This window comes from Crinia signifera, chromosome 2 (genome assembly GCF_055691185.1).
Source record: "Crinia signifera chromosome 2, ASM5569118v1, whole genome shotgun sequence".
Classification (NCBI taxonomy): Eukaryota; Metazoa; Chordata; class Amphibia; order Anura; family Myobatrachidae; genus Crinia; species Crinia signifera.
The window spans coordinates 355,553,098-355,578,829 of NC_139218.1; the positions used below are offsets into that span (position 1 = coordinate 355,553,098).

A 25,732-nucleotide genomic window follows, 5' to 3' on the forward strand; every position below is an offset into this window, starting at 1 on the left:
CCTTGATAATTTTCAGCCCCATCATCACATTTAGAGAAAGCTTGGAGAGAGATAAAACTAGAGAGATAAAGTACCCACCAGTCAGCTTCTGCCATGTTTGTAGTAAAACTCTATAGGATTACAATTAGAAGCAGTTTGGTTGGTACTTTGGGGTCTGTACAGAAGTACATAGACCACTTTATCTCTCTCCAAGGCTTAGTACGCAGACCCATTTATCTCTCTCCAGACCTTTGTTACCTATAAACCAGCACTGCCCATAAAATATAACTATTGAAGACCGAACCTAACTCACATTAAGGGTCAGACTCAGCTAGTTGCAGTGCTTACTGTGCGTTATCTGTGAGCTCCGGGGAAAATGCAGGCATGCGCCAGTGTCTGAGGGGAGGGTGTGTGACGTCATCTCCGGCCAGGAATCCACTGTTTCTATCGCAGCCGCCGAGTCCGTCCTGGGCTATGCACAGACTGCATGCACTAAAATATAAAATCATTCGATGGGGAGCGGATGTGCAGCTAACCGCCGCTCCAGCTAGTTTTTGCAAGGCGTGCCAAGCGATTCGTAGGCTTGTATGGGGGCAGATTTTCACTCTGGCAGGGTGGCGTATATCTGATCACAGGGCTCTGCAATTTAGCAGAGCAGCGATCAGGCCTGAATCACCCTCTAAGTGCATGATTTGGTAAAGTTATGCATAGGGGTATTGGTCATAGGGTCGACCACCGAGGGTGTAGTCGACACCTGAAATAGGTCGACATGGCTACAGTCGACACAAGAATTAGGTCGACAATGGGAAGCCGACACAATAATTAGGTCGACAATGGGAGGCCGACAGTCAAAATGTCGACATGAGTTTCTCACAGGATTTTTTTGTCCCCAATGTCGACACGGACATCGCCTAAGTATACAGCGTGTGCTTGTCATGCTTCGGGCACGGTGCCTGTCAGCATATTTCCGGTCCAAAAAAAACATCCAAACTTCTATTTTTCAGGTGTAAAGGGCACTTACCTGTTCAAAGTAACAGAACGTGCACAGGTGATTTTTTTTTTTTTTACTGTACTTTGATAAAGTGACAATTGTATGGATGGGATAGTTCCATATGTCAGTAATTGTATGGATGGGATTATTCCATACAGTACATCAGTAATTGTATGGATGGGATTATTCCATGTGTCAGTAATTGTATGGATGGGATTATTCCATATGTCAGTAATTGTATGGATGGGATTATTCCATACAGTACATCAGTAATTGTATGGATGGGATTATTCCATGTGTCAGTAATTGTATGGATGGGATTGTTCCATATGTCAGTAATTGTATGGATGGGATTATTCCATATGTCAGTAATTGTATGGATAGGATTATTCCATATGGCAGTAATTGTATGGATGGGATTATTCCATACAGTACATCAGTAATTGTATGGATGGGATTATTCCATACTGTACGTCAGTAATTGTATGGATGGGATTGTTCCATATGTCAGTAATTGTATGGATGGGATTATTCTATATATCAGTAATTGTATGGATGGGATTATTCCATATATCAGTAATTGTATGGATGGGATTATTCCATGTGTCAGTAATTGTATGGATGGGATTATTCCATGTGTCAGTAATAGGACACTTCCTCGCTGACACTCCATCCGCCTCCAAATGACATTGTGCAGAGAGAGGGACAAGTATTAGGTGCCTGGCAGGACTGTCAGATTAAGAGGTAAGAAAGACTAAAACAATAACCAAATATAACCTGACATATCCTTTAAAGTGGGATTTATTTGGAGTATATAATAACTAGATTGCAAATGTACCTGCTCCAACACAGAGCAGTCTGAGAAGTCGCTGAGATAGAGGCTGTGACCGAGCTTTTAAACGATCATATAAAAGTATAAGTAATTTTACAGCAAATACAGGGAATAGGAAATACATATCCCAATCCAAATATCAATTACAGGCTGGGGCCAAATTATATCATAAGGAGAACATGTATCCACCTCAAACCATCCCAAAATGTATCGGCTTCAATTCTCAGACCCCTTTTCTATATCAATGCCCTCCAAGCAACTTCTTAGTAAATGGTAAACAAATCCGACGTGACCGTGTCGTTATAAAAGGGGTATGGGTCATTGGGTCGATCCAGATTAGGACGACATGCACTGTGTTGACATAGCTTAGGTAGACATGGCTAAGATTAACACAAGCATTAGGTCAACAATGGCTAGGTCGATAGTCAAAAGGTTTTCACGGTTTTCCCCCGAATGTCAACATAGTCGACATGGACACCGTCGAAGTGTACCACGTTGCTGCGTTCGCCATGCTTCGGGCACATTATTCTATTCTTCCTCCGCACCTTAGTGGATGGTTGGGCATGGTTGTCGGCACGTGGGCTCCCAAAAAAATGGGAAAAACTCCTTTTGACTGTCGACTTAGTCTTTGCAGACCTAATGCTAGTGTCGACCTTCCAACCGTCGACCTAATACCATTCTACCGTACACAGTTATAAGTTTACACATGTTCTCTATTACATCACCACAGACAGGTAAGAGAAGGTTGCTTAATGCATCGTATAACGCAGGATGGTAGGAATGAGCGTTTCAAAACAAAACAGACTTTGGTTTATTATAATGGGAATCGTTGTAAAGATCCCACACTAGTGGTCACATTCTGTGTGTTTACTTCGTGAAATACAGCATTTTCCAGCAACACGTCACAGCGAGTCCTCGCCACCAAATCCTCCAACAAAGTACATTGGCCTGATTTGTTTGCAAAGTTCCCAGCAGGTGTCTGTAAACCAAGCATATACCAACCTATTACAATAATAGCAGGTATGATTACCTCACCGGGATCACCACCGTGTGTCACAGCAACGCAAATAAACTAGTTTACAAGTCTGAGTAATACCACAAAAGCACCAATATCAAACTCACACCACCAGCACTGCGCACCGTCTTCTCTGACAATTAAATATTATTGAGCATTTAAAAATTGCTCAGCAGCTGCACCACACCCCATCACCAGCGCTTTGTTCTGGTTACTACTAAATAAAAAGAATATTAAAAAAAAACAAGAGTTCCATTAATAGTCGTTACACCCCTACAGAGACACATCATTGGAATGGTGTTTACAGAAATACTGCATCTCAAATAGAATAATGCCATGTCAATATAAATTGTGTACAATTACCCAATTCCAGTTCTTATATAATCCACTTAGTATTTACTGCACTAAAGGCTGGCTGCAGGAAATAAAGATTGAAGTCTGACACAGCAAAACAAGTAGGTGCATCCAGTAAGGATAACTGTACATTAATATATACACACACATCTATATATATGTAACAGGTGTGATAGATAGATAGATAGATAGATAGATAGATAGATAGATAGATAGATAGATAGATAGATAGATAGATAGATATATAGATAGATAGATAGAATTGCACACTGTACTCACGATTGCTCCAGGATTTCAGCAAATTTTTGATGCTGATCTCAAAGAAGCCTGAGTCCTGTTGGCTGGCCATGTCTTGTGCAGGTGAGGAGGCACTGGCCAGGCTGCAGCAGGTCTTGTGCAGGTGAGGAGGCACTGTCCAGGCTGCAGCAGGTCTTGTGCAGGTGAGGAGGCTCTGGCCAGGCTGCAGCAGGTACTACTGTATGATGCCTGACACCGGCTTCTTGCAGTGCAAACTAGAGGTCAGCAGAGGAAATGAAGTCTGCAGATCTGCTTCTCCCCTTCCTGCCAGTGCTAGGTAGTCCTCATTAGACAGATATGAGATGCTTGTCCTCTGCTCCTCCTTCACTCTGAGCTATGGGTTCTTCTCCTTCAGAGCAGGCTCCCAATGGCTGCATCCACCATGGCTGAGCGCTTCTCATCCTCCAGGACACCTATTGTTCCATGGATGTCTGCAGGAAGCCGCGCTGTCTGCACGTACATTGTTGCTGCTTGTCCTTGCGGAGGTGCGCCTTCTCCAGTAAGCGCAGTGCCGGGTGCAGCGCTGGCTGCTGGGTTGCAAAGGAGTCGCTGCCGCCCGGCGGCCGGCTCCAGTCCCCTCTAGCAGCAGCAGCAGCACTGCATCACGCTGCGGTAAGGCGCAGCTGCAGCAGCCACAGAGCCGCCCCGACTAAGCCATCATCAGTCAGTCAGCACAGCCGCAGAAGGGGAGCACTTGGCTGTGTCTCATCTCAGCTACTGGGGAGGACACTTGCCGGGCTCTCTCCTGCCCACCTTACACTAGCCTGCTAGTGATGCACTATAGGATCTGGGAGCAATCACTGTCACAGGGAGCTGCCAGTGCTTACATGTCTTCTATATGCATTGTACTAGAAGTATATCTGTATTATTATACCTTATCTGTATACATTACTTGTTAGCAGCCGTATTTACAGGTCTATAAAAAGGAGAATTTAAATGATGGATCCTCCCCCCATCTGACAGGAAAAAAAAATGTATTAAAAAAACAACAAAGTTTTTTTTCCTGTGTAGTGGCCCCCAGACCTTTAAACTACTGCATCTTAAGCCTCATACACAGTGGGGCAGATGTACTATTAAGCCTGGGGAAAATATAAAGTAGAAGGTGATAACACACCAGCCAATCAGCTATGTTTGAAGAAATGGCAGTCACGAATTGATTGGCTGGTGGTGCATTATCACTTTCCAGTTTCTCTCTTTACCAGGCATAATACATCTGCCACCAGAGGCAAAACTCTGGGAGGCAATGGAGTCATCTGCCACCGGGGTCCTGCTCCCAAGGGGGCACCTCTCCTCCACAGCAAGTTTGAATCAGTTAATTAAAGTGCCTATACAAGTGTGAATTCACACACACACGTAGGCCAGTGGTTCTCAAACTCGGTCCTCAGGACCCCACACAATTCACATTTTCCCGGTTACCCGACAGGTGCACTCATTACTTATGGACACATTTTAAAAGAACCACAGGTGGGGCTGATTATTTTCCTTGATTTTATGAGATCTACAAAACATGCACTGTATGGAGTCCTAAGGACTGACTTTGAGAACCTGTGCTGTAGGCTATGGTATTGCTGCTCAATCATCATTTGTCACAGCTGATGATAGTCTGTCATAGTCCCATAACACTGTGGGACATCCACAGACATATCCATCTTTTAAACATATCCATTGATCCAAGTATCTGTCTTGAAAAGTTTCTCTGCAGTACCTTATTGTAGAAACAAAGACATGGATTACTCTATCCTAAAAAGTATATTCTTGAGCTGGATACAGTCTACAATATTTGTGTCGCTGCAACTACGTCTACATGCGCACTGCATCGGATTAGAGACGCATTGTATTAAAGCTGCAGCCAATGGGCACCTCTGTAGACAGACCATCGGCTGCCGCCAGAGCCGGCCTTAGGCATAGTCAAACTAGGCAATTGCCTAGGGCATTTGGAATGCCTATGGGCAACAGCAGCTTCTGCTGATTAAAATGATATGCAGCATGCCTATATTCTGTGTGTGAGTGAGGCTGTATCTGCATATGAAATAGTGTATTCATGGAAATCACTGTAACATATGCAGGTACAGACACAGTTGCACACAGAATATATTCATGCCACATATAATTTTAATCATCGGACGCTCCTTGTGTGTGCTGGTCATAACAATGCAAATACGACGAATTTTCAGCAAAAAAGGCACCCAACTTTAGCAGAACTGGCCAGGAGCTGCATGGCCTATTAAGTCAAGATGTATGAGGAAACATCTGTATCCAAGCAGAGGTAGAGGTCACAGTGTTAGTGGCTGTGCGAGTGCTGTCTGCGGGTGGGCTGGTTGTGCAATAGTGTTCGGCATATGTGTAAGGGGCATTATGTGTTAGTGGCTGTGCGAGTGCTGTCTGCGGGTGGGTTGGTTGTGCAATAGTGTTCGGCATATGTGTAAGGGGCATTATGTGTGTCATGTATAAATGCATTAATAATGTGCGACATATGTAACAGGCATTATGTGTGTCATGTGTATAAGGGCATTAATAATGTGCAACATATGTGTAAGGGGCATTATGTGTGTCATTATGTGTATGAAGGGCATTAATAAAGGTTGGCATAATGTCTAAGGGTACAAATTACCCAGGCCAAAGTCTGATAGAAGGGCCCAGTGGGGCCCCGGGCCCCCTCCCCTTAAGTGACAGCAGCAGCTGCAGATCTTCTCCTCTGCCCAGCACACACTGCTTTGTGCTGAGTTGCAGTGTGGACATGGAGGTGCTTAAAATACAATCTTTTCTCAGGATTTTTTTCTAAGGGTATAATGTGAATAATGTGAGGAGTAATGTACATAAGGTAAAGTGGTATTACTGTGTGATGTAACGTGAATAAGGGACACCATCGCGTGATATAATGTGAATAAAGTTGCACTACTGTGTGGGATAATTTGAGTTGGGGGTAGTATTGTGTGGCCATGCCCCTTCCCAGCAAGAACACACCCCTGTTTGGGCTGCGCACCGAATGTGTGCACTCTTTCTATTTAAAATATTGCCGGTAGGAGCACCAAAATGATGACTGCTATGATGAGGGTTGATGGTGCTGGGAAAGGGGAGCAGGGTCAGAGGCGGAACTAGTGGCGATGCTAAGGGGCGCCGTCCAAAATCTTGCCTAGGGCCTCATTTAGGCTAGGGCCGGCTCTGGCTGCCGCATTAACATACATTTGCTGTAGTCTTCAACAGAAATTGCTACCGCTGCTGCATTCGTGTCCACGTCTGAATCAGTCCCAGAGCCACACACTGGTCAAGTCATCACTGTTACATTTTTGCAAAAAATAAAGGTGGAAAAGAAAAAAAAAGCCAGAACTGGCTGGTGGTAACATCACATAATACAAGATTAACAACATAAAACACAACTCCTCTTGATTTAAGAAGTTTTGAAGATTACATAATGGCTGAGCAAGTTCTAAGAATGTTGAGCCTTGCATGACTTCAAAGGTATTCGAGGGGCAACTTTGAAGATTGAAGTCAGAGTTCCAAGATATGGCCAAGTCCTGTTCTGTATGAACGCACATACGAAAGGGTGAACTTTTATTTACCACAGACACTTTATAGACGATCATCAAATAAAACACACAGCCAAGGTCACAATATTTAGTGCTGCCAAATATTTCATGTCAATCGGACCTGTGATTTAGCGCATTCAGGCAGCTGATAAATGTGGGAACCCATGGCTGTGATATCGCTAATGACCCATGAACTAACGTGGCTTCAGCACACTGCGTTACTGGTCAGATATAATCACCTACTTATGAAGTTCAACTGAGGTTTGGGTTGCACAGTGCAATTGGTCACAGCATTGCTGGGTACACACTGGGCGACTCCCTCCACCACCAATATTAGGTCAACGATAAAGCGCACACACACATCTTTAACGATATCAGTACATCACTGCGACCCTGCCCTGTACATGCATTGTGGTCTAGACCAGTGGTTCCCAACCCTGGTCCTCAACTACCCCCAACAGTGCACGTTTTCCAGGGCACCCGGTAGGTGCACTCATTATTCAGGCACATTTGAAAAGATCCGCAGGTGGAGCTAATTATAGCACTTGTGATTCTGTGAGGAGACCTGCAAAACATGCACTGTTGGGGGTACTTGAAGACCAGGGTTGGGAACCACTGGTCTAGACAGTCAACATTGAGCTGCACATACAGACAACAGCACGCATTGTGAATGAAATTTAGCATACACAGACTATTTTACTATATATTTAGTGTTAAATATTTTGGGGACTATTTATCAAGCTGTATTTGCATCTATTTCCCTGAAAACACCCATTTTCAGTGGTTAGCCACAAATATTAGGTACAGCACAGCTGCATCCCTATAGTTTTCCGATTCTGGCAGATTTACCAATATCAGGGAATGCGAAACTACCACTGTTCCCTGCAGCCAAGATTTCCATCAGAAATCGTGGAGCACTGGACTGAAAATTGTCAGGGTCCCCTTTCCCCTTCTTGAACCCCCTGATTGCCTAGTGAGACCGCCAATGTCCACAGCACTGGCTGCACAACTCTACCTCTACATTGCTTCAAGGGAAATGTGAACTTTGCTTATGACAAATTATACTCCAGTCCAGTCCTGAGCCCTCTTCCTGTCTGGCATCTCTGACATCATGATGGGAGTTTGTGTTGTGGGGTATGGGTTATAGGGTCAACTGCATCCACTAGGCTGGGCATGGAGGGAGAATATAGTAGTGTCCTGTACACTAATACGGTGTCCATGTCGACTTAAGTTGAAATTCGGGACAAAAAAAACTCCATGAAAACCATATCGACCTTCGTATGTCGAGCTTCAGTGTCGACCCTATGACCCATAACCTTCTGGATTTGCACAGAGGCCTTACGGTAACACTCTCCTGCATATATACAGTATGCGTCACATAAGACAATTATAGATTTATGCTAGCCATACATGTGTGTATCCATTTAATTCAATGGGATCATTGTCGATTGCTTTAATCCTTTAGGGTGTATTTGGGATGACTTGTTTTCGGCGAGGATCACCGAAGACAAGCCATCCTCGCCGATAAATACACCCCCCCCCCACTTCCTTTTTGTGGCGAGCCCTGCCATTTTGCTGGCCGCACTCAACGTTTCCACCTCGCTGAAAAGAACCAGTGAGGTGGAAACGGCGAGTGAAGAGGACGGCATTGAATACTCTGAAGGCGAGCTATCAGCACAGCTTGCCGTATAGCTCACTGTAAGGGGATCGCCGCCAGCATTGAATATACCCCTTTGAGTCAAAAGGGTGACATGAGGTTTTCACGGTTTTTAGACCCAAATGTCGACATAGTCGTCATGGGTACGGTGCCTGGCTCCTCTCAGCACACTTATTTTCCCACCACACCGTAGTGGATGGAAACCGTTTTGTGTAAGAGGTTACATAATTGTGTATCCATATAGTCCATTTGTATTGCTGCTTAGTGGACTATGCACCAGAGAACATCCTCTCTTCTACTTGCAGATATTATAGAATATATGTTTAGCCTTCCTGCCGGTGGAGCAGCCACATTTACAGTACAGGGTGAAAAACAGAAGCCTTCTCAGACATCCAAATAGTGATCTAATTATCCCAAGGAGCAATTGTCTGTACTAGATTTCCTCCAGACACTGGATTCACCCCAAACACATTACAGAACATTAGGAGCACAGATAAATTGATTGTCATGGCGATCAATACATCACTGTTTTGAGATCGCTATAGAGAATTATTCTTTAACTCCTTGAGTGCCAAGTGAATTTGTGTAAATTGCCAAGCAAACATTTGTATTTATCATAATGACCTGTAGTGTGTGTGTGTGTGTGTGTGTGTGTGTGTGTGTGTGTGTGTGAAGGGGGGTGGGGGGGGTAGGGCTAAATATCATGATTTAAATCTTTATTTATATGATATAGAGGCGAATCACGTCAATTAACACTGCAGCAGGCTAGATGCGGTAGGGCCGCCAGTTTCCGGGAGGGTTGCTCACCTTTGCTGGGAGGGGGACCTGATTTTAGGGAGCCGTCCCAGACATTCTGGGAGGGTAGGCACCCCTGGATTACCTTATATAGTCCTTTTTTTTTTTACACAACATTTATTTGAATTTATATAACAAATGTCAGCAACAACGGCATTTTTTGCAGGTATTGTGCACAGAGAGAGGGTTAAAGTTCATAAACTCAAAGGGTTAAAGTTAATAAAAAAATATTTGATCTGCATCTACCGTATTTCCAAGGATTCTCTCTCTTTAATTAGATGAAGTTATGTTAAAAGCAATACGTATGTGTGCACAACCTGACTGGACAATGAAGGTTTCCATCCACTGCACAAATGGAGATATATCAGCAGTAATTGTGTGTAAGTATTATTGTACTATTTCTTCTAGTAGTGTTTATGAATAATTGCCATTACTGTACCGGAGGTTAATTAGAATTCCTACACGTCCCAAACATGGCAAATTTTTAAACAAACATCCTGAATTCACGTACGTAGGTTATGTTCATTCCTGTATTACTGGTTTTGATTGACAATCATGGTTTATTTAAATCATCATGAAAAAGTTTATTTTATTATGATTGATTTTTTATTGCCAGCAATCAGGATTAGTTGCATTTTGGCGAGACGTTAGAGTTTTGTCGCCAATACAAAAGTAAACAAAAGTGACGTAAATAAATGTGTTATGTTACCTCTTGCTGGGTGCGGTGTATACTATATTTGTGCATAGAACTACCTCTAATCATTAGTGATCTGTAAGTTGCTGCTCAAGCAGACCTGTTTCAGCATTTCAGAGATGGCTTAAAAATATACTGGCTAATGCAGGGGTTCCCAATCTTTTTCGAATCACGGCACCCTAGAGTATCAGAATTTTTTCACGGCACCCCTAGTCCCAAAAATATATATAGAAAATTAAGTAGATTGTGTTTATATTTGTTTCTTAAGTTCATTTATATAGTAAAGGGCAGGATTTGCTTCTGATTGTACACATATTTATGATTGACAGACACCAGCACTGGTTTTGTCCATAAATAATTGATCATAAATAATTTGAATTGGTTCTGGACCACCAACCCATGGCACCACTGCAGGTGTCCCGAGGCACCCCAGGGAGCCACGGCACACAGTTTGGGAACCACTGGGCTAATGTTTTATCAAGGTTTTGTGGTGCAACATTTAGTCATATAAAGGACATATAAAATATACCCCTTTCACATCGCACTTTTTAAACGGTATATTGCCGTTTTTTTTCCATTTTAAAACGTTTAAGGCTGCAATGTGAAAGTGCCAGAGTTGATTTACCGGTTAAAGTTAACCGGTATTTCAACACGGTTAAAAAGCAGAGTCCTACACGTTTTAAAGCCATTTTTTTGGGCAGTTTGAACAGCTCTATTTCACTGGCTTGAAACGTGTCCCTTGGGGGTTGAATGTTTGAATGGTATTAAATGATTTTTAAAACAGTTTTCACCTGCAATGTGAAAGGTCTCAAGGCTCAGACCCGTTTAAAGTCCCATTTAAGAATACCGTGTCATTAACCATTTCTGCAATGTGAAAGCAGTATTAGTTTTAGGGGGGGGCATACAAACGTGGTGATTTCAGTTCCGTGATGAGCAATGTCGCTCAGCACACATCACTGACACACATGCTGTGCTGAGCAATCTATGCTACTCAGTTTCTTGGGCGCTTTTTGAAGTCTTATTTTGGGGGGGGGGGGGGGGGGATTTTTCTCTCTCAATCAAGATGGTGTTACCCAAAAAGCAAGAGGAAAAAATATACAATAGTGTGATACCGCAATATGACTTCTTTTTTTGTATAACCACTTATTCTTGGGTGTTCAAATTGTTTAAGATTCGTACCAGAAGAATATGTCTACAAGATGGTAGACAACTGCGTTTAATGGGGGAGATAATATCTCCTTCCAGCAAACTGCTTCTCTCCAAATCACCCATCGGATGTCACTCAAAATGGGAGATAAGAGACCATCATGGTGCAGTAGAAATTTATTAAAACAAATTTAAAACACTTTTCAACAGGATAAGCGTGTTACAATGGACTCTCACCATAAGCTTATGCCCACAACAAATGTAGACAAAAAGCGCAAGATGTTACATACAGACAGGCGTCCCTGGAGATGTATGAAGGCTGGTGGATGGTTCAGGGTCCTCTGCAACAGCTCCTCCTGACTCCCAAATCATTGTTTGGTATTGTATGTCTTTGAGGAGTGGTTCTCCACCCTGGAAGTTGCACCTCAGGCTGCTTTTCTAGCGCATGATTGATTGATTTAATATCTGTTCTCCAATTTACTCAGTTTCTTGACTCGCATGTAGCGTGATCTGAATAGATCTTAACTACATGGGGTCAAGATTTGAGCAGGCGATGGTGACGCGCAGGACCGTGCATTGCTGTTGCTCAGGGGCGTGTTTAGTTTCTAAGCAATACGAACAGATTACTTAGAAAATGAGTTTAAATCAGCCCGTGTACACGCCCCTTACACTAGCAGCCCAGAAACAAATGTAGTGGTTTCAGTTCAGTATTGCTTCCATTCATTGTGTATGCACTGAGCGGCTTTCCCCCCCAGCGATGAAAACAATCATCGTTGTCCATACAAGTGTGTATGGACCTTAACACCTAAACATATTTTCTTAACCTGATAACATATTGCCACAGACTGCCAGACCTAATTGGGACACCATCTATATAGCCCCATATACGGATCTCTGCGAGAGCTCTATGTGTACCCCATTATAGACACTACCAATTACTACAAATATACTTGCAGATGATATAGTTGCAGCTACAGGCTTCATTAGTCTGGTATAATTGTCTATTAAATGGATATCGTTCCATAAAGGGCAAATTTGTGCTATTTTCTAAGCAATCTGACTAGATTGCTTAGAAAGTAAGCACAGATCTCTCTGTGTGTATGCTGCGAGAGATTAATTATCTCCTGCTAACTAAGTCAGTACATGCAGTCAAAATCTAGTCAAATTGCTTAGCAGGTAACTGCAAATCTCTCTGTGTGTACAGAATGAGAAATACTGATGGCAATCGCTCATTCTGAACCACTACCCGGCCTTTTTTGCTTAAGCAAAATTGCTTAGCACAAATCTCTGCATGTGTATGTGCTCCCAATGAGAGATCTGCAAATCACCTACCCTAAATAGCTTACCACACATCTCTACCTGTGTAACAGTATGCCCCTTAAGGCTAACATTTTTTGTTAAAATAGTGTTACTGGATTGCAACATTAAAAACACAGGATTTTGATACAATCTCTCTTCATAGAGCAGCACTATAATATGAAATAGAGGACTAGTATTTAACACAAGACCTTGAACTTCAATTATTATAAAGGAGATCACTATTATGGTGTTTACACATGGTAAATTTCCCCCATGGTTTACTCGCACATGCTTTTTTAACACGCACTAAAACTCACTTTGTCATATTTACATGTGCTTTTAAATAGTTCGCTACTTTATTATAACCAATAAAAGTCACATTTTACTGTACAATTCATTTTCGTGAATTCATTTTTCCTATTCGTGCACCACATCTGACATATTGTATCCTGTCCTACCCTTGTATTCTAAAAAATGTTTTTCCATGGTAGCACACCTCTGAACTTATAAAAGGTGGACAAAAGATCCATTTACAATAAATAAACAGGGGGCCCTTCATACATATAGAATATTTATTTCTTGCAGTCTTGTGCGACTGACCTCCACACCAGATCTCCAGCCAATGACAAGCATTTAGGCATGTTAGCTACTTGCTATTGGCTGGCAGGGAAAGGGAATCTCCGGGTGCGCTGACCATTTCTTGGTTGTCTGTATTGTGAGGGTGGGTTATTCTCTTGGAAATCAAAACACACAGCAAGTCAAAAGCTATAATTGGAGAGGGGAACTTTCACTTTTTGCACTACCCCTTTTACACCAAAATCCCTGGTCGGACCCTGGTCTTTGAACACGGGAGTTACCAGGGTTGAACCCAGCTTCATACCCCATTTACACAGCACTGTGACCCAGGTCGGACTTCGGTCTGCCCCGTTTACACTGATTACCCTGGTTTCCCTATGGATGACATTAAAAATGTATATTTTTGGACTGATAAACTGCCAAGTTAGCATTGAAAAATGTTATTTGGTTTATTTTGTAAAATCTTTTTTCAAAGTTATATTCAGTGCTCAAGCACAAATAGTGGTTAAAAAAGTGCAGTATCTCCTATGTGCTCCCCCCAGCCAGGGCCGGCGCTACCCACTCAGCGGCTCCTGCAAAGCAGGGATACGCCATGCTGAAAAGGCGCTGTCTGCCTCCCTGCTCTGCTAAAGCTGCCTCAGCTCTCACTGTCACTGCTTCCTGCACGCCACCCGCAGCGCTTGTCTGACAGCGGGCAGCAGTATAAAGAGCTGCTCCCTGCACCGCGAGTGCACACAGCCTGCACGCTGCCCGCAGTGCCTGTCTGACAGCGGGCCACAGTATGGAGAGGATGAGCAGCTCCCTGCACCGCGCACACACTGTCCTCCTCCTGCGACCTGCCCCCTCTTCCTCACGGACACTTGCACTGAGGCATGTAGCGTTGTCTGTGAATGCCTGGATGACATATCATGTCCGGATCTGCCCCCTATCCCATTGCTCCCTGCACCTGTCAGCTGTCAATCAAATGACGAACAGGCAGCAGCGCCACCTCCCCTTCCTTCCACTGCCACTGCCAGTCCTCAACACTCCGCACCCTCTATCTCCTCTCCTCTTCTTCCATCTCCTCCTTATCTCCCCTCCTTTCCCCCTCAGTCACGAGAGGGATGTAATGGCGTCCTCAGCGTCCTGCCTAGGCAGATAGAAGAGGAGGGACTGCACAAGAGTTAAACAGCAAAATAACAGTGAGACTTTTATTATACATGTTTATAAAAAAATTTTCAATAATTGTAGATTTTTTCATATTAATTTAGACACTCTTTAAATAATGGGCTGGGTTATGTGATTAAAGGTGGCCATACACGCTGCAATAGCAGGGTGCGATGCGATGTGCGCTCCTGCGGGCATCGCACAGTACAAAAAGTATGTTCTGCACATACTTTTTGTACTGCTTTCGGATCGAATCGCACACACATTGCATGCATGCCATGCGATGCGATCTAGCCCATAACGTATGCAATTCTCACAGTATGGGCACCTTTAGTGCCTGCAACATTTTGTGGACACAGCACTGAGATGGTGTATTTATTTATTTATTTGCAGTTTCTTATATAGCGCAGCAGATTCCGTTGTATGCATCCATGTACATGCACCCAAGATTCTCCATAGAATCGCATGTTGCATACGCTCCCACAATCGGGCTGCAGCTTGCTGCAATGGCAATGTGAAAAGGCGCAAAATTTATGGTTTGCAGGAGGGCGCCGGACAACCTAGCACCGGCCCTGCCCCCAGCCCCCTTCCCCTGCAGCAGCAGACCGAATCTCCCATCTGCTCCCCCAGCCTCACCCCCCCCAAAAAAAAAGAAAAAAGAACATAAATGATATTGCATCCAGTTATGATTTATGTAGGTAGGGCATTTATCCCTAAAAAGTCACTGGAGTGGGAAGCACATCACGCACCCTTAAGCTCTTGGTCCCGCTACTGCCTGCCAGCGCTGCTTACTAGTGCCTGTTAGGGTTGTGGCAGGTCCACCTGTGGAGCGCCAGATAGCAGGGTGCCCGGTGCCTGTGTGCACTATCCGCACGTGGCCGCATCCTTCCTGGCTGCTGTCTTTTTCCACTGCAACACACTGTGGAACACCTGACGCAGACTTATGGAAAGGCGTCCCGTGCTTCTGGTATCCTTTCAGCACAACTTGGGTTGGGACCATTTACACCACCCACGACCCAGCTCCAACCAGTGTTCCACCATGGTCAGGACCTGGGTAAGAGTCCAGTGTCATGGACCTGGGTTGGTCCCTATTACACCAACACTGACCTGGGTCCAACCTGGGTTTTTGCCCTGGGTTTTTGCCAGTGGGCTAGAGCAATGATCATATGACATCACTACAGGCAGGAAAGCAGAAATAAAACTTGAGGCATGTTTCAGAAAGCATTGCTGTAGGCTGCTTAGCTATTTTTTCTATTAAAAACAGTAAAATCTCTTTTTTTTTTTTTAAACAGGTTTGCTTGCTATATGTTACTTAATTGTAATCAAACAATTGCCTGGTAACATTGCTCAATACACATAAGTAATTGGCTTAATCCTGTTTTCTTTTTATATTAAGTTCCACCCTGATAGCAACACATTTTTGGCATAATTTGAAAACATTCCGAGGATAGACAGCTGTATCGGGCAGGACAGGTGCAACATGTAGCCCTTTATACGAAGTATTTTCCATTATGTCTGGTGTCTGAGCCAGTGATGATATAGCAATGATCTGGGTGTACTTGAAATCACTCTGCAGCCAATTCAGAGTCTCATACAGGCTGAGGTTACAGGGAGCCTGTTTTACTACAGTACTATATGCCAATGTGAGCATTCATTCAACTACTGCAAGGCGCCGTTTGTGTACAAGTGAAAACTTATGCTGATCATTGATCTCAACGCTGCAGGTGCAATTGTTGCCATTAGTAGTGGCACCAGCAAAATGCCAGGTGCAATGGATTGTCCGAAATGTGCTTCCCTGTACGCACAGCAAGCTTTTGTTACATCCCCACGACACTCCCACAAGTCAGGGAGGCTCCGTGCAATCGTTTTGCCCCCTACAAGTTCACGCATCAAAAAGCTCAATATAATGGAAAGTCAGATGATACTTAGTTGTTTCACACTCAGAAATGGGTGGATATATGAAAAATGTATAATGTGGCTTCTGATGTATGCAGACTTGCTTTTGTATCCAAAAAATAGATCCATCTGACTTAAGACCCCCATACACTAGTCCGACTTGTACTAAGGACAAGTTGGACCAAAAACCCCTTGAGCTCCCCAGGAGGGCTCACTTACAATTTGGCATTGATGTGCCATTTTTACATGCTCTATCAGCCCATCAGCGGCTGGACAGTCTTTTGACAGTTTTTTTTTTTTTTTTTAATTCTCCTGCCCACTCCACCGCTCACTAGCTGGCACCTGCCCTGACGGACTTCAGCAGCTGCCACCCTCCCTGCCGCCGGACCTTAGCAGCTATCCCGCCAGCCTTGGACATAGGAACTATTGGATCGGACCCAATAAATCACGATTGCTAAAAAGCACCTGTGCTTCGGAACCGGTTCCAATCGGACCAAATCTCAGTAGTGTAAGGGCCTTTAGAATTAGCCCAGTAATCTTCAATCACATATATTAGGAACCATTTTGGATATAATAGTAGGTATAGAGTCATATTGGAGCAGATGTATTAAGCTTTAACAAGAGATAAATCCAAGGGTGATAAGGAGAGATAACTGTCCAGCCAATCACCTGCCAACTGCCATGTTACAACCTGTGTTTGAAAAAAGTCAGTAAGGAGCTGATTGGCTGGACGTTTATCTCTCCTTATCACCCTTGCATTTATCTCTTGTTAAGGCTTAATACATCTGCCCCATTATCACCATAAGTGCTCCAAATGTGTGCCAGGAAAACAGTCAGATTACAGACCAGACAACTGGCAAAAAACTCAGGTTACAGATCACTTTTCTGAAGAGCTTACACTCTAGTCTGTATTTATGCATCCAGATGTATAAGTGCATACAGATAGCGTGCGTGTCTGTGTTATTGTTCAACACCACATTAGATACAACATACTTCTATTAAAAGCCTTCAGCATCCATAGTAACGGACTGTTGACTGTAATTAATAAACTGCCAATTTAGCAGTTAAAGTATGACAGATGACAATGTTTTCACATGCTATACATGGTAACATAACACATTCAAATTGCACACACTAGTTGCTTCCTTCTCCCTGGGAAAGTCTGTCCTAGACGCAGAGTCCTTATTATATTATCTATTTTAGAAGTTAGGGCCCTTGCACTGGCATTTAAACTCCTGACATCTAGAACCTAGATCTGCTCCATGTGTCCATATTAATCTGCATTCATACATGTGGATTTATCTGTGTTGCAACACAATTTTTGCAGGTGTAGTACAGGGGTCCAACAGTTGGGATCCCGACAGTCGTTAGCCCGACGTCGGGATCCCGACTGGCCGGACTCAGACAGCATGGTGAGCGCAACTAAGCCCAAGCCTATTCTATACTCCATCTATGGGGGTCGTGGACCCCCATGAGGGAAAATAGCAGGTGGCCGTTGGGAACCCGGCTGTCTGTGTTTTGATAGTCGGAATCCCAACTGTTGGGACTCCGTCCGGCACCCGTACAGCCAGCCAGAGGGACATGGATCCTTGGGTAGACAGCACGTAGGTCGACAAGCATTAGGTCAACACCAATAGGTTGACATGACTGAAGGTCGACACAAGCATTAGGTTGACATGGGGAAGGTCGAGAGTCAAAAGGTCAACATGTGGTTTTTCACCATTTTTTGTCCCAAATTTCGACACAGTCGACTGAAACGTGCTTCAGGCACAGTGCCTCGCTACGTTGGGCACACATTTTATTCTCCCACCACGCCCTAGTGGATGGTAGGGCATGAAATACCACCCGTTGGCACATGTCGGCTAAAAAAAAATTTTGCCAAAATAGGTGTGAAAATTGCAAAATAAAACGTTTTTAGTTATCATAATAACCTGTATACCTTATTACCTTATATAGAAAATAGAATCTTTTTTGACACATTTTTTATTTGAATTTATATAACAAATGTGAGTGGTGCTGACATTTTTAGCGGATATTTTGCACATCTCTCGCATCCTTTGGGTGCCACTTATACGGTTCAGGGAAGGACATCCATGACATCACATGACGTCTCGTACACATCCCCCCCCCCCCCCAAAGCTCCCCATGTCAGCAATTGGTCGGGGATGTGGCCCTGGGCAGGAACATCATGGTACGGTCATTGGGCTACTTAGTAGAGTTAGAATGGGAGTGTTCGGTGCACGGCTCATGAAACCAATTGATCTTCCAAGGCCCCAGTTGTACAATGAATATTTATGACAAGATTTAATTATTATCATCAGACTAACAGAATAAAAGTAACTGTCTAGAATGCTGGGCTTGGCTTGCTGCCCAAGGGAAATAACCATTGTCATCTTTTTTTCAGGGCGTTTGTAAGTGGAACACTACGTCATTGATTTTTTTTGTAAATCAGCAATGAACAAGATGAAAATGTATTTGTAAATCAGCAATGAACAAGATGAAAATGTATTAAGACGTACAATACTAAGGTATATAGCCTATAATATACACTATTAGTAATTTATGTGTGAGGGAACCCACTATAAAAAGTATGAGATTATTAGTACAAAGTACATTTGGACCCCACACTTTGTGTTTGCGCTTATAGGACAGGTAGAGGCCTTATTGTCAGAATGTAACCTCCTACAATGATTGCTCTGCATTGACTTGCTCCCACCAGGGCTAGTTGCTGTTCGTCACAGCAGACAGTGAGACTCTCCAAATACAGCATGATGCCAACTGCGGATGCCCAATGCCACCGCCCAGCTGGATGGCTATTCAGTATTATGAGTAAAGGAACCGTGCCATCAGACACACACTTTCATAGCGTACGTACAATGTAACTTGCTTCTTCCTCTGAGTTCAATTAAAGCAATTTAAGGCAAATACTGCACCAGATAACTGTGACTACAGCGTCTCTTCTCTAGAACGAACCAAACTGATATTTAAGGAGAAGTTGAAGCATTTCAGTAACAGAGTTACAACATGTAAAATGCAATTGCCGCTGGGCCCATATTTTTTTATCTTTTGAAGAATTGTAATCACTACAGTCCTGTATTGGACCTCGTTAATTGGTCCAGTTATTTTCCCAGGTTTCTTTACACAGGTGCTGAGGATCCAATTAACAGCAGCCATGGAGGTTTCACAGCTGCATATGAAGCAAGGTTTAGCCTATGAATGCTTCTGCAGCGGAAGGGGACTCTGCTGGAGCCTCCGGTCTCCAAGGCCTTATGCTTCTGGACACTCAGGGGGGAATGTACTAAGTTGGGAGTTCTTTTACACATGTGATGTTGCTATGGGCAACCATTTATAATCTACATCTTATTTAGTTAGAACCTTGTAGAAGATATTAGATAGAATCTGATTGGTTGCCAATAGCAACATCGTAGTAAATTTCCCACTCCCAAATCTCATATAACTAGTCTGTAACTGCTGAAAATCTACTCAAATAAATGTCAAACAGAAGTCCCCCAAAATATTCTGATCACCACCATAATTAATTATTAAAATTAACTCCTCAGTTTTATTCAGTTTATAAAAGCATGGCTGCAGTGCTAAGTACTCGGACAAGCAGCAACCATCTTGCAGTTTCTGGCTGGCTGCTCAGTGTCCTGACAGGAGACGAGCCTGTAAGGACCCTGAGTAGCAAACCAGAAGCAGCAAGATGGCCGCCACCTACCTTAGTCAGCAGCCAGCCAGAAGCTGCATGATGCGTTTTTGCACACAGTGTTGCTGCATTGTCCTAAATGAAAGGGGGGCTCCCACATGTGCCTCTGACACCCCCCCCCCATTACGCATACGTGACTCGGACCCCCACATTTCTCCTCTGTGGCCTGGCAACAGTGGCGTAAGTTCATCCAAGTTGCCCGGAGGCAAGATAAGTATTGGTACCCCCCCAAGTAGCTCAATCAGTAAGGTCATGGGATCTAATACAGGGTGTGATACTTGCAAAAATGATGTCAGAAGGAGGAGTCAGCCACATTAGCAATATCAGCTGCTTTAAATTAACTGATTCAAACTTGATGGGGAGGAGAGGTGCCCCCTTGGGAGCAGGAGCCCGGCGGCAGATGACTCCATTGCCTCCCAGAGTTCTGCCTCTGCCTGGCAACAAGATGACTTGATTAGTTAACATGATAGTGAGATCATATATAACCTGATTAAAGTTGATTCAGTAGTTCTTGAGTTTAATGCAAACAAACATTCAAATATATATACATATGTACACAAATGTATATATAGTGTTCATTCTAGCACCCGCCATCTTTGATTTAACCGGCTTGCTCTTACTTCACCATTTTGGCAAAGAGGGAGAACATAATAGTGTGCGGAGCTTAGGGCCTTATTCTAGTTCACTCTTTCTGACAAAATCCTTCTTAGATGGACAAAACCATGTGCACTGCAGGGGGGCAGATGTAAAATGTGCAGAGAGAATTAGATTTGGGTGAGTTATTTTGTTTCTGTGCAGGCTAAATACTGGCTACTTTATTTTTACACTGCAATATAGATCTCACTTTGAAGTAAAACCCCACTCAAATCTAATTCTCTCTGCACAAGTAACATCTGCCCCACCTGCAGTGCACATGGTTTTGTCCATCTAAGAATGATTTTGTCAGAAAGAGTGAACTAGAATAAGGCACTTAGTGAGGCACTAAGCCCAAAGCATGGCTGCAAGGGTATGTGTTACACTATTTGGTGGTCCATGTCGACAGTAGTCAACAATGACACGTGAAAAACACATGTCAACCTTGTCGACACTATCAAGCCATTAAGTCACACCCTGCAGGCACAGAGCTTATATGTACCAGAATCTGTGAAGAGCGGAGCTTAGTACATCTAGCCCTAAATCTTTCCATCATTCTGCATTCCTTCCCAGCTCCATGCTCATGTACTGCTGGGTGAGTGGAACAGTGTAAGTGCCAATGTGTTATCTGTACCCTTTCTGGTAATTCCGCCTGCACTATTTCTGTGCAAGGAATGATGTAATGAAATACTGTTCTGTTTAACTACACACATTCTGGATTTGCACAGATGCATTAAGGTACCTTTCCTCTGCATATATATATGAATCACATAAGACCATTATGGTTTTACGCTAGCCCTACATGCAGGGCCGGTGCAAGGCACCGGAACGCCCCCAGGCGAGTCGGGGAGGGGGCGCCCCGGTGCCGGGGGGGGGGGTGGGGTGGTACCTGTGTAAAAAACTTGCGTCCCTGCTGAGTGCTGGTGCGTGCAGGGGTGTCCGCGCCGCCACGCGCATAGCGCTAGTTATTTTCTATTCACTGTAGGGACCCCGCCGGCCGCGGCCAGCTTATACACAATAACAGCGCGGACACCCACGCAAGTTTTTTACACAGGTACCACAGTTCGCTAACCCTCCGTGCTGGGGGTGAGGGGGTGAGGGGCGAACTGTCGCCCTCCAGGTGCCGGCGCCCTAGGCAAATGCCTAGAGCTGCCTAGTGGTGGCGCCGGCCCTGCCTACATGTGTGTATCCATCTAATTCAATGGGATCATTTCATGTCAATAGCTTTAACCCTTCGAGTGCCAAAGTTGCGGTGAGAGATGTACAAAAAAATGACAGTGTCACTCACAGCGAATGTTCTTTTTTTTGGCGCAATGTTTAACCAAACTTCCATTAATTGTCATTGGATCCACTGTAATCAAATTATTGTTCATCTTTTTCTGCACATCTCCAATTGTACTTGTCCCAAATTTAGGTGGCAACAGATTATAGAGGACGGTGGTTGTTCAAACTTGGATAAACCATTTCAACAGTATGCAGGTAACAGGGAACAAAATCTACAAACAACAAATACACATCACAGAATGTATATAAACCCTAATATAAAATGGCCTACAAACAATACTATTGTGTAAAAAAAAAAAATGTGTGGAAGACTGCACTGCCCTCTGATGGTCACAGGTGCTACAGCAGCAACTCTTCTACAGTTTGAATAAAAGTAATTGTCCCGGCATAATGGTGTCATCATAGATTGTCATAGATGACACAAAATGGAGTAGAGATATTAAATCAACAGAGAATGTAAACGTACTTTAAAATGATCTTAACAAGCTAGATGAGTGGGCTAAAAAGTGGAAGATGAGGTTCAGTGTGGATAAATGCAAGGTTATGCATCTCGGGAGACATAACCAGTGTGCTAGTTACAACCTAAGCGGTGAGGCATTGGGTAATTCAGTACTTGAAAAGGAACTCTCAAGCACCCTTTTTACTGCAAGAAAGGAATCTAGGACATGAGGGCATGAATTTAGATTAGAAGAAAGAAGATTTCGTTCCCTCAAAAGAAAAAAATTCTTTACGGTCTGAGCAGTCAAACTGTGGAACTCTCTTCCTGGAGAAGTGGTGTCCACAGACACAATAAATACGTTCAAAATAAGGTTGGACACTCATTTATTGGATAAAAACATCCAAGGGTACTCATAAGAATCATATTCTGTCTTTACAAGGGATAAGCTATTAAAACATAGGTTGAACTCTATGGACGCAAGTTTTTATTCAGCCTTATCTACTATGTAACTATATATAGATTGTGATATATGACAGGATAACGGTTACAGTACATGCACCTCACTCAATGTGCAGTAGTTAAATATTAGTACTGCTTCTGTCAGCAGTAAACATATATACAGTAGTAGATGTAATAAAAACAACCATTGCACAAGCAACCATAAAGAAGTAATAATGCCACTGTATAGGTCATTGGTACGACCTCATCTAGAGTTCTGTGTTCAGTTCTGGAGGCCATATCTCCAGAAGGGTATAAGTACATTAGAGACTGTACAAAGAAGGGCAACTAAAATGGTGCATGGCCTACATCACAAAACGTACCTGGAAACACTAAAATATCTTAATATGTATACTTTGGAGCAGAGAAGGGGGAACATGATAGAAACTTTAAAATATATGAAGGGTTTTAACAAGGTACAGGTGGGAGACATTCTTCACAGGAAGAGGAGCAGCAGAACACGAGGACATGCACTAAAACCAGAGGGGAGAAAGATTCAGGGGAAATTTGAGGAAGAATTACTTCACAGAAAGAGTCGTAGATAAGTGGAATAGCCTCTCGTCAGAGGTGGTAGAGGCAAATACAGTTAAACAATGTAAACATGTTTGGGATAGGCATATTGATATCCTTACAAAAAATAAGGATTAAATATGGTTTGAGGTAACTTGTTTAAAAATGGGGCAGACTAGTTGGGCCAAGTTGTTCTTATCTGCCGTCAAATTCTATGTTTCTATGTAAGCTTCTCAAACATTACAATTAACTGAACTGTAAACATCTTGCATTGTGTATGGAACATTTTAATATAAAACAAAAAGCATCCATTCATACTTTGCATGGTGCTAAATGTAGAGAAATATAGTAAAATAAGCTTTTACACTACATCATCAAATAAAACATATTACTAAGGCATAGGCTACGACATTTCCAAAACTAGCAAAAGGTTTATTTGATAAAAATATGTATTGGTGACTGTTCACTACCCAACTTCTACCATTTAACAATGACAATCAAACCCAATGGGGCAAACAGAGATTATTAGGGGAAGTCAGGAGAGGAGTCGCTGCAATTCCTCAACCAGCCAGCACCACCGACCCCACAACCGGTAGCCAGAGTTGATCATCGATCTGTCAGGGAACTAGGAATTTAAACATGCTAAAAATTCCCGATTGCCAATGCTGTCCGAAAACGGTTGGAATAATGGAATCAGGATTGTTCAACATCCATTATAATAAATACTGCTCATTGCTAAAATAGTACTTAAATTAAAACAAGGCATAATTTATATAATACCATATAATCCATGGCACTATTCAAATCCACAAACACAATCAATTTAACTTGAGTTTCAAAACCTAGAGACAGTTGGCAGGCTACGGCTGGGTCACTATAAAACTGGTCTCTTTAGTGCAGTGTAGACAAATGATAAAGGTTTTACATTCACCACAGTTACGTTGAATGTAACACCCTCGCGCCAACACAAGCAACACCAAAAAAAAAAAAAAAAGAAGATCCTTTACTACAGAAATACAAATTTATTTGCATGGATTGAAATAAAAAAATAAAATTGCACAACTATATTTTAAAAAGTGATTAAAAATTCATGTATATTGCTGTATAACTTACAGGCATACGCATCAGAAATCGCTGGTGGAAATGATTATTTATACATCAAGCTTGCGTTGCAGCATTACCTGCAGGTTCTTTCTTTGGTCCTTTCATTTTTTAAGCATCAAAAACCAACAAAACACTGCAAAGATGATACAAACACTGTATAGGGCCAACGGCAATCACACCATCTACGGCTTTGATCTAACATAAAATACAACATTTCTGTAATATACAAATATTTAATTGGTCACTTTTTGATACTACATTTGAATCAACACTTGAATTTTTTTCTTGTGGAAACTATGAAAGAACTTAGGGCGTCTATGTACGAAGTCTTGGAGAGAGATAAAGTGGACAAGGGTAAAGTACTGTACCAGCCAACCAGATCATGGGAGATATGCAATCCTCCGCCGCTATTCCCAACGGAGAAAATAACGGCGGGCGCCTATTCAAAGTTGTCTTTACCGACAGCATTGAAGAGGCATCACGTCAGAACCAGCCCGACTTTAAAAGCTGTCGGGTCCGTTCTGCCAAGAACGGCCGTGGATTTTCGCGATCTCTGACATAACTCGACAATCCACGGCCGTTTACACGGACCCACCTCCTTTTCGCCGATTGGCAGGCGGGACATTGAATCCAGTCTGCCGATTTGCTGACAGGCAAAATGCAAACGGGCCAGGATCACGGCTGTTAGGACAAACAGACAGTCGTGATCCGGGATTGCATATCCCCCATGACAGGTAAAGTACATCCGTACACATGATTTTGCTGATTTAAACAGATCGGTACAACAAAATCAGAATATTGTCCAATGTGTACGAACTAGGTCAGTGATGAATGTTAGCGAGAACCACTGCCTGTTATTAACATACAGTGTAGGAAGTCATTTTCATATGCTAAAGCAATATTCACCCTACACATCCACTAGAAAGGCATGATCTCACTTTTGGGGGACTTCTTAAAACTTTGGAGATCAAATACCAACCAAACCGCTTGTAAGAGGTGTTTTAAAAAGCTGATTGGTACTCTACCCAAGGCTTGATACATATCTCCCTTGCTTTTCATGGTCTTAGTGCATGGATGGGGAAACTTTGGCTCCCATCTGTTGTTGAACTACATATCCCAGCATGCCCTGCAACAATCAATGGTCAAATAGCAAAACTGTAGCAGGGCATGATGGAATGTATTGCATAGTTAAAACAACAGCTGTGAGCAAAGGTTCGCCATCCCTGTCTTATTGGCATGGCTAGTCATACATAGGTTGCATATTTCTGATCAGTGGATCGTTAAGCCCTGAGTATTGCAGGCTACACTTTGTGTAGGTGAACGGAACACTTTCTCCAGTCCATGAAATTGTTTG

The 25,732-nt window shown here is 43.1% G+C and overlaps 1 protein-coding gene across 14 annotated transcripts in view; it reads right to left on the reverse strand.

The window, feature by feature from the left end:
* The window catches only part of FRY (FRY microtubule binding protein), a 367,656-nt gene that overhangs the window by 209,157 nt on the left and 132,767 nt on the right, over positions 1 to 25,732 (reverse strand). For 2 of the 14 annotated variants that reach the window (XM_083169832.1, XM_083169831.1), the window contains exon 1: positions 3,451 to 4,069. The exons of 10 other annotated variants lie outside the window; for them this stretch is intronic. In XM_083169832.1, coding sequence (XP_083025958.1) covers positions 3,451 to 3,520 — 70 coding nt within the window. In that variant the 5' untranslated portion in view covers positions 3,521 to 4,069. Of the gene's footprint in view, positions 1 to 3,450; positions 4,071 to 25,732 lie in introns of those variants that run through there. 2 more of the 14 variants (XM_083169824.1, XM_083169827.1) reach the window with 2 other exon arrangements.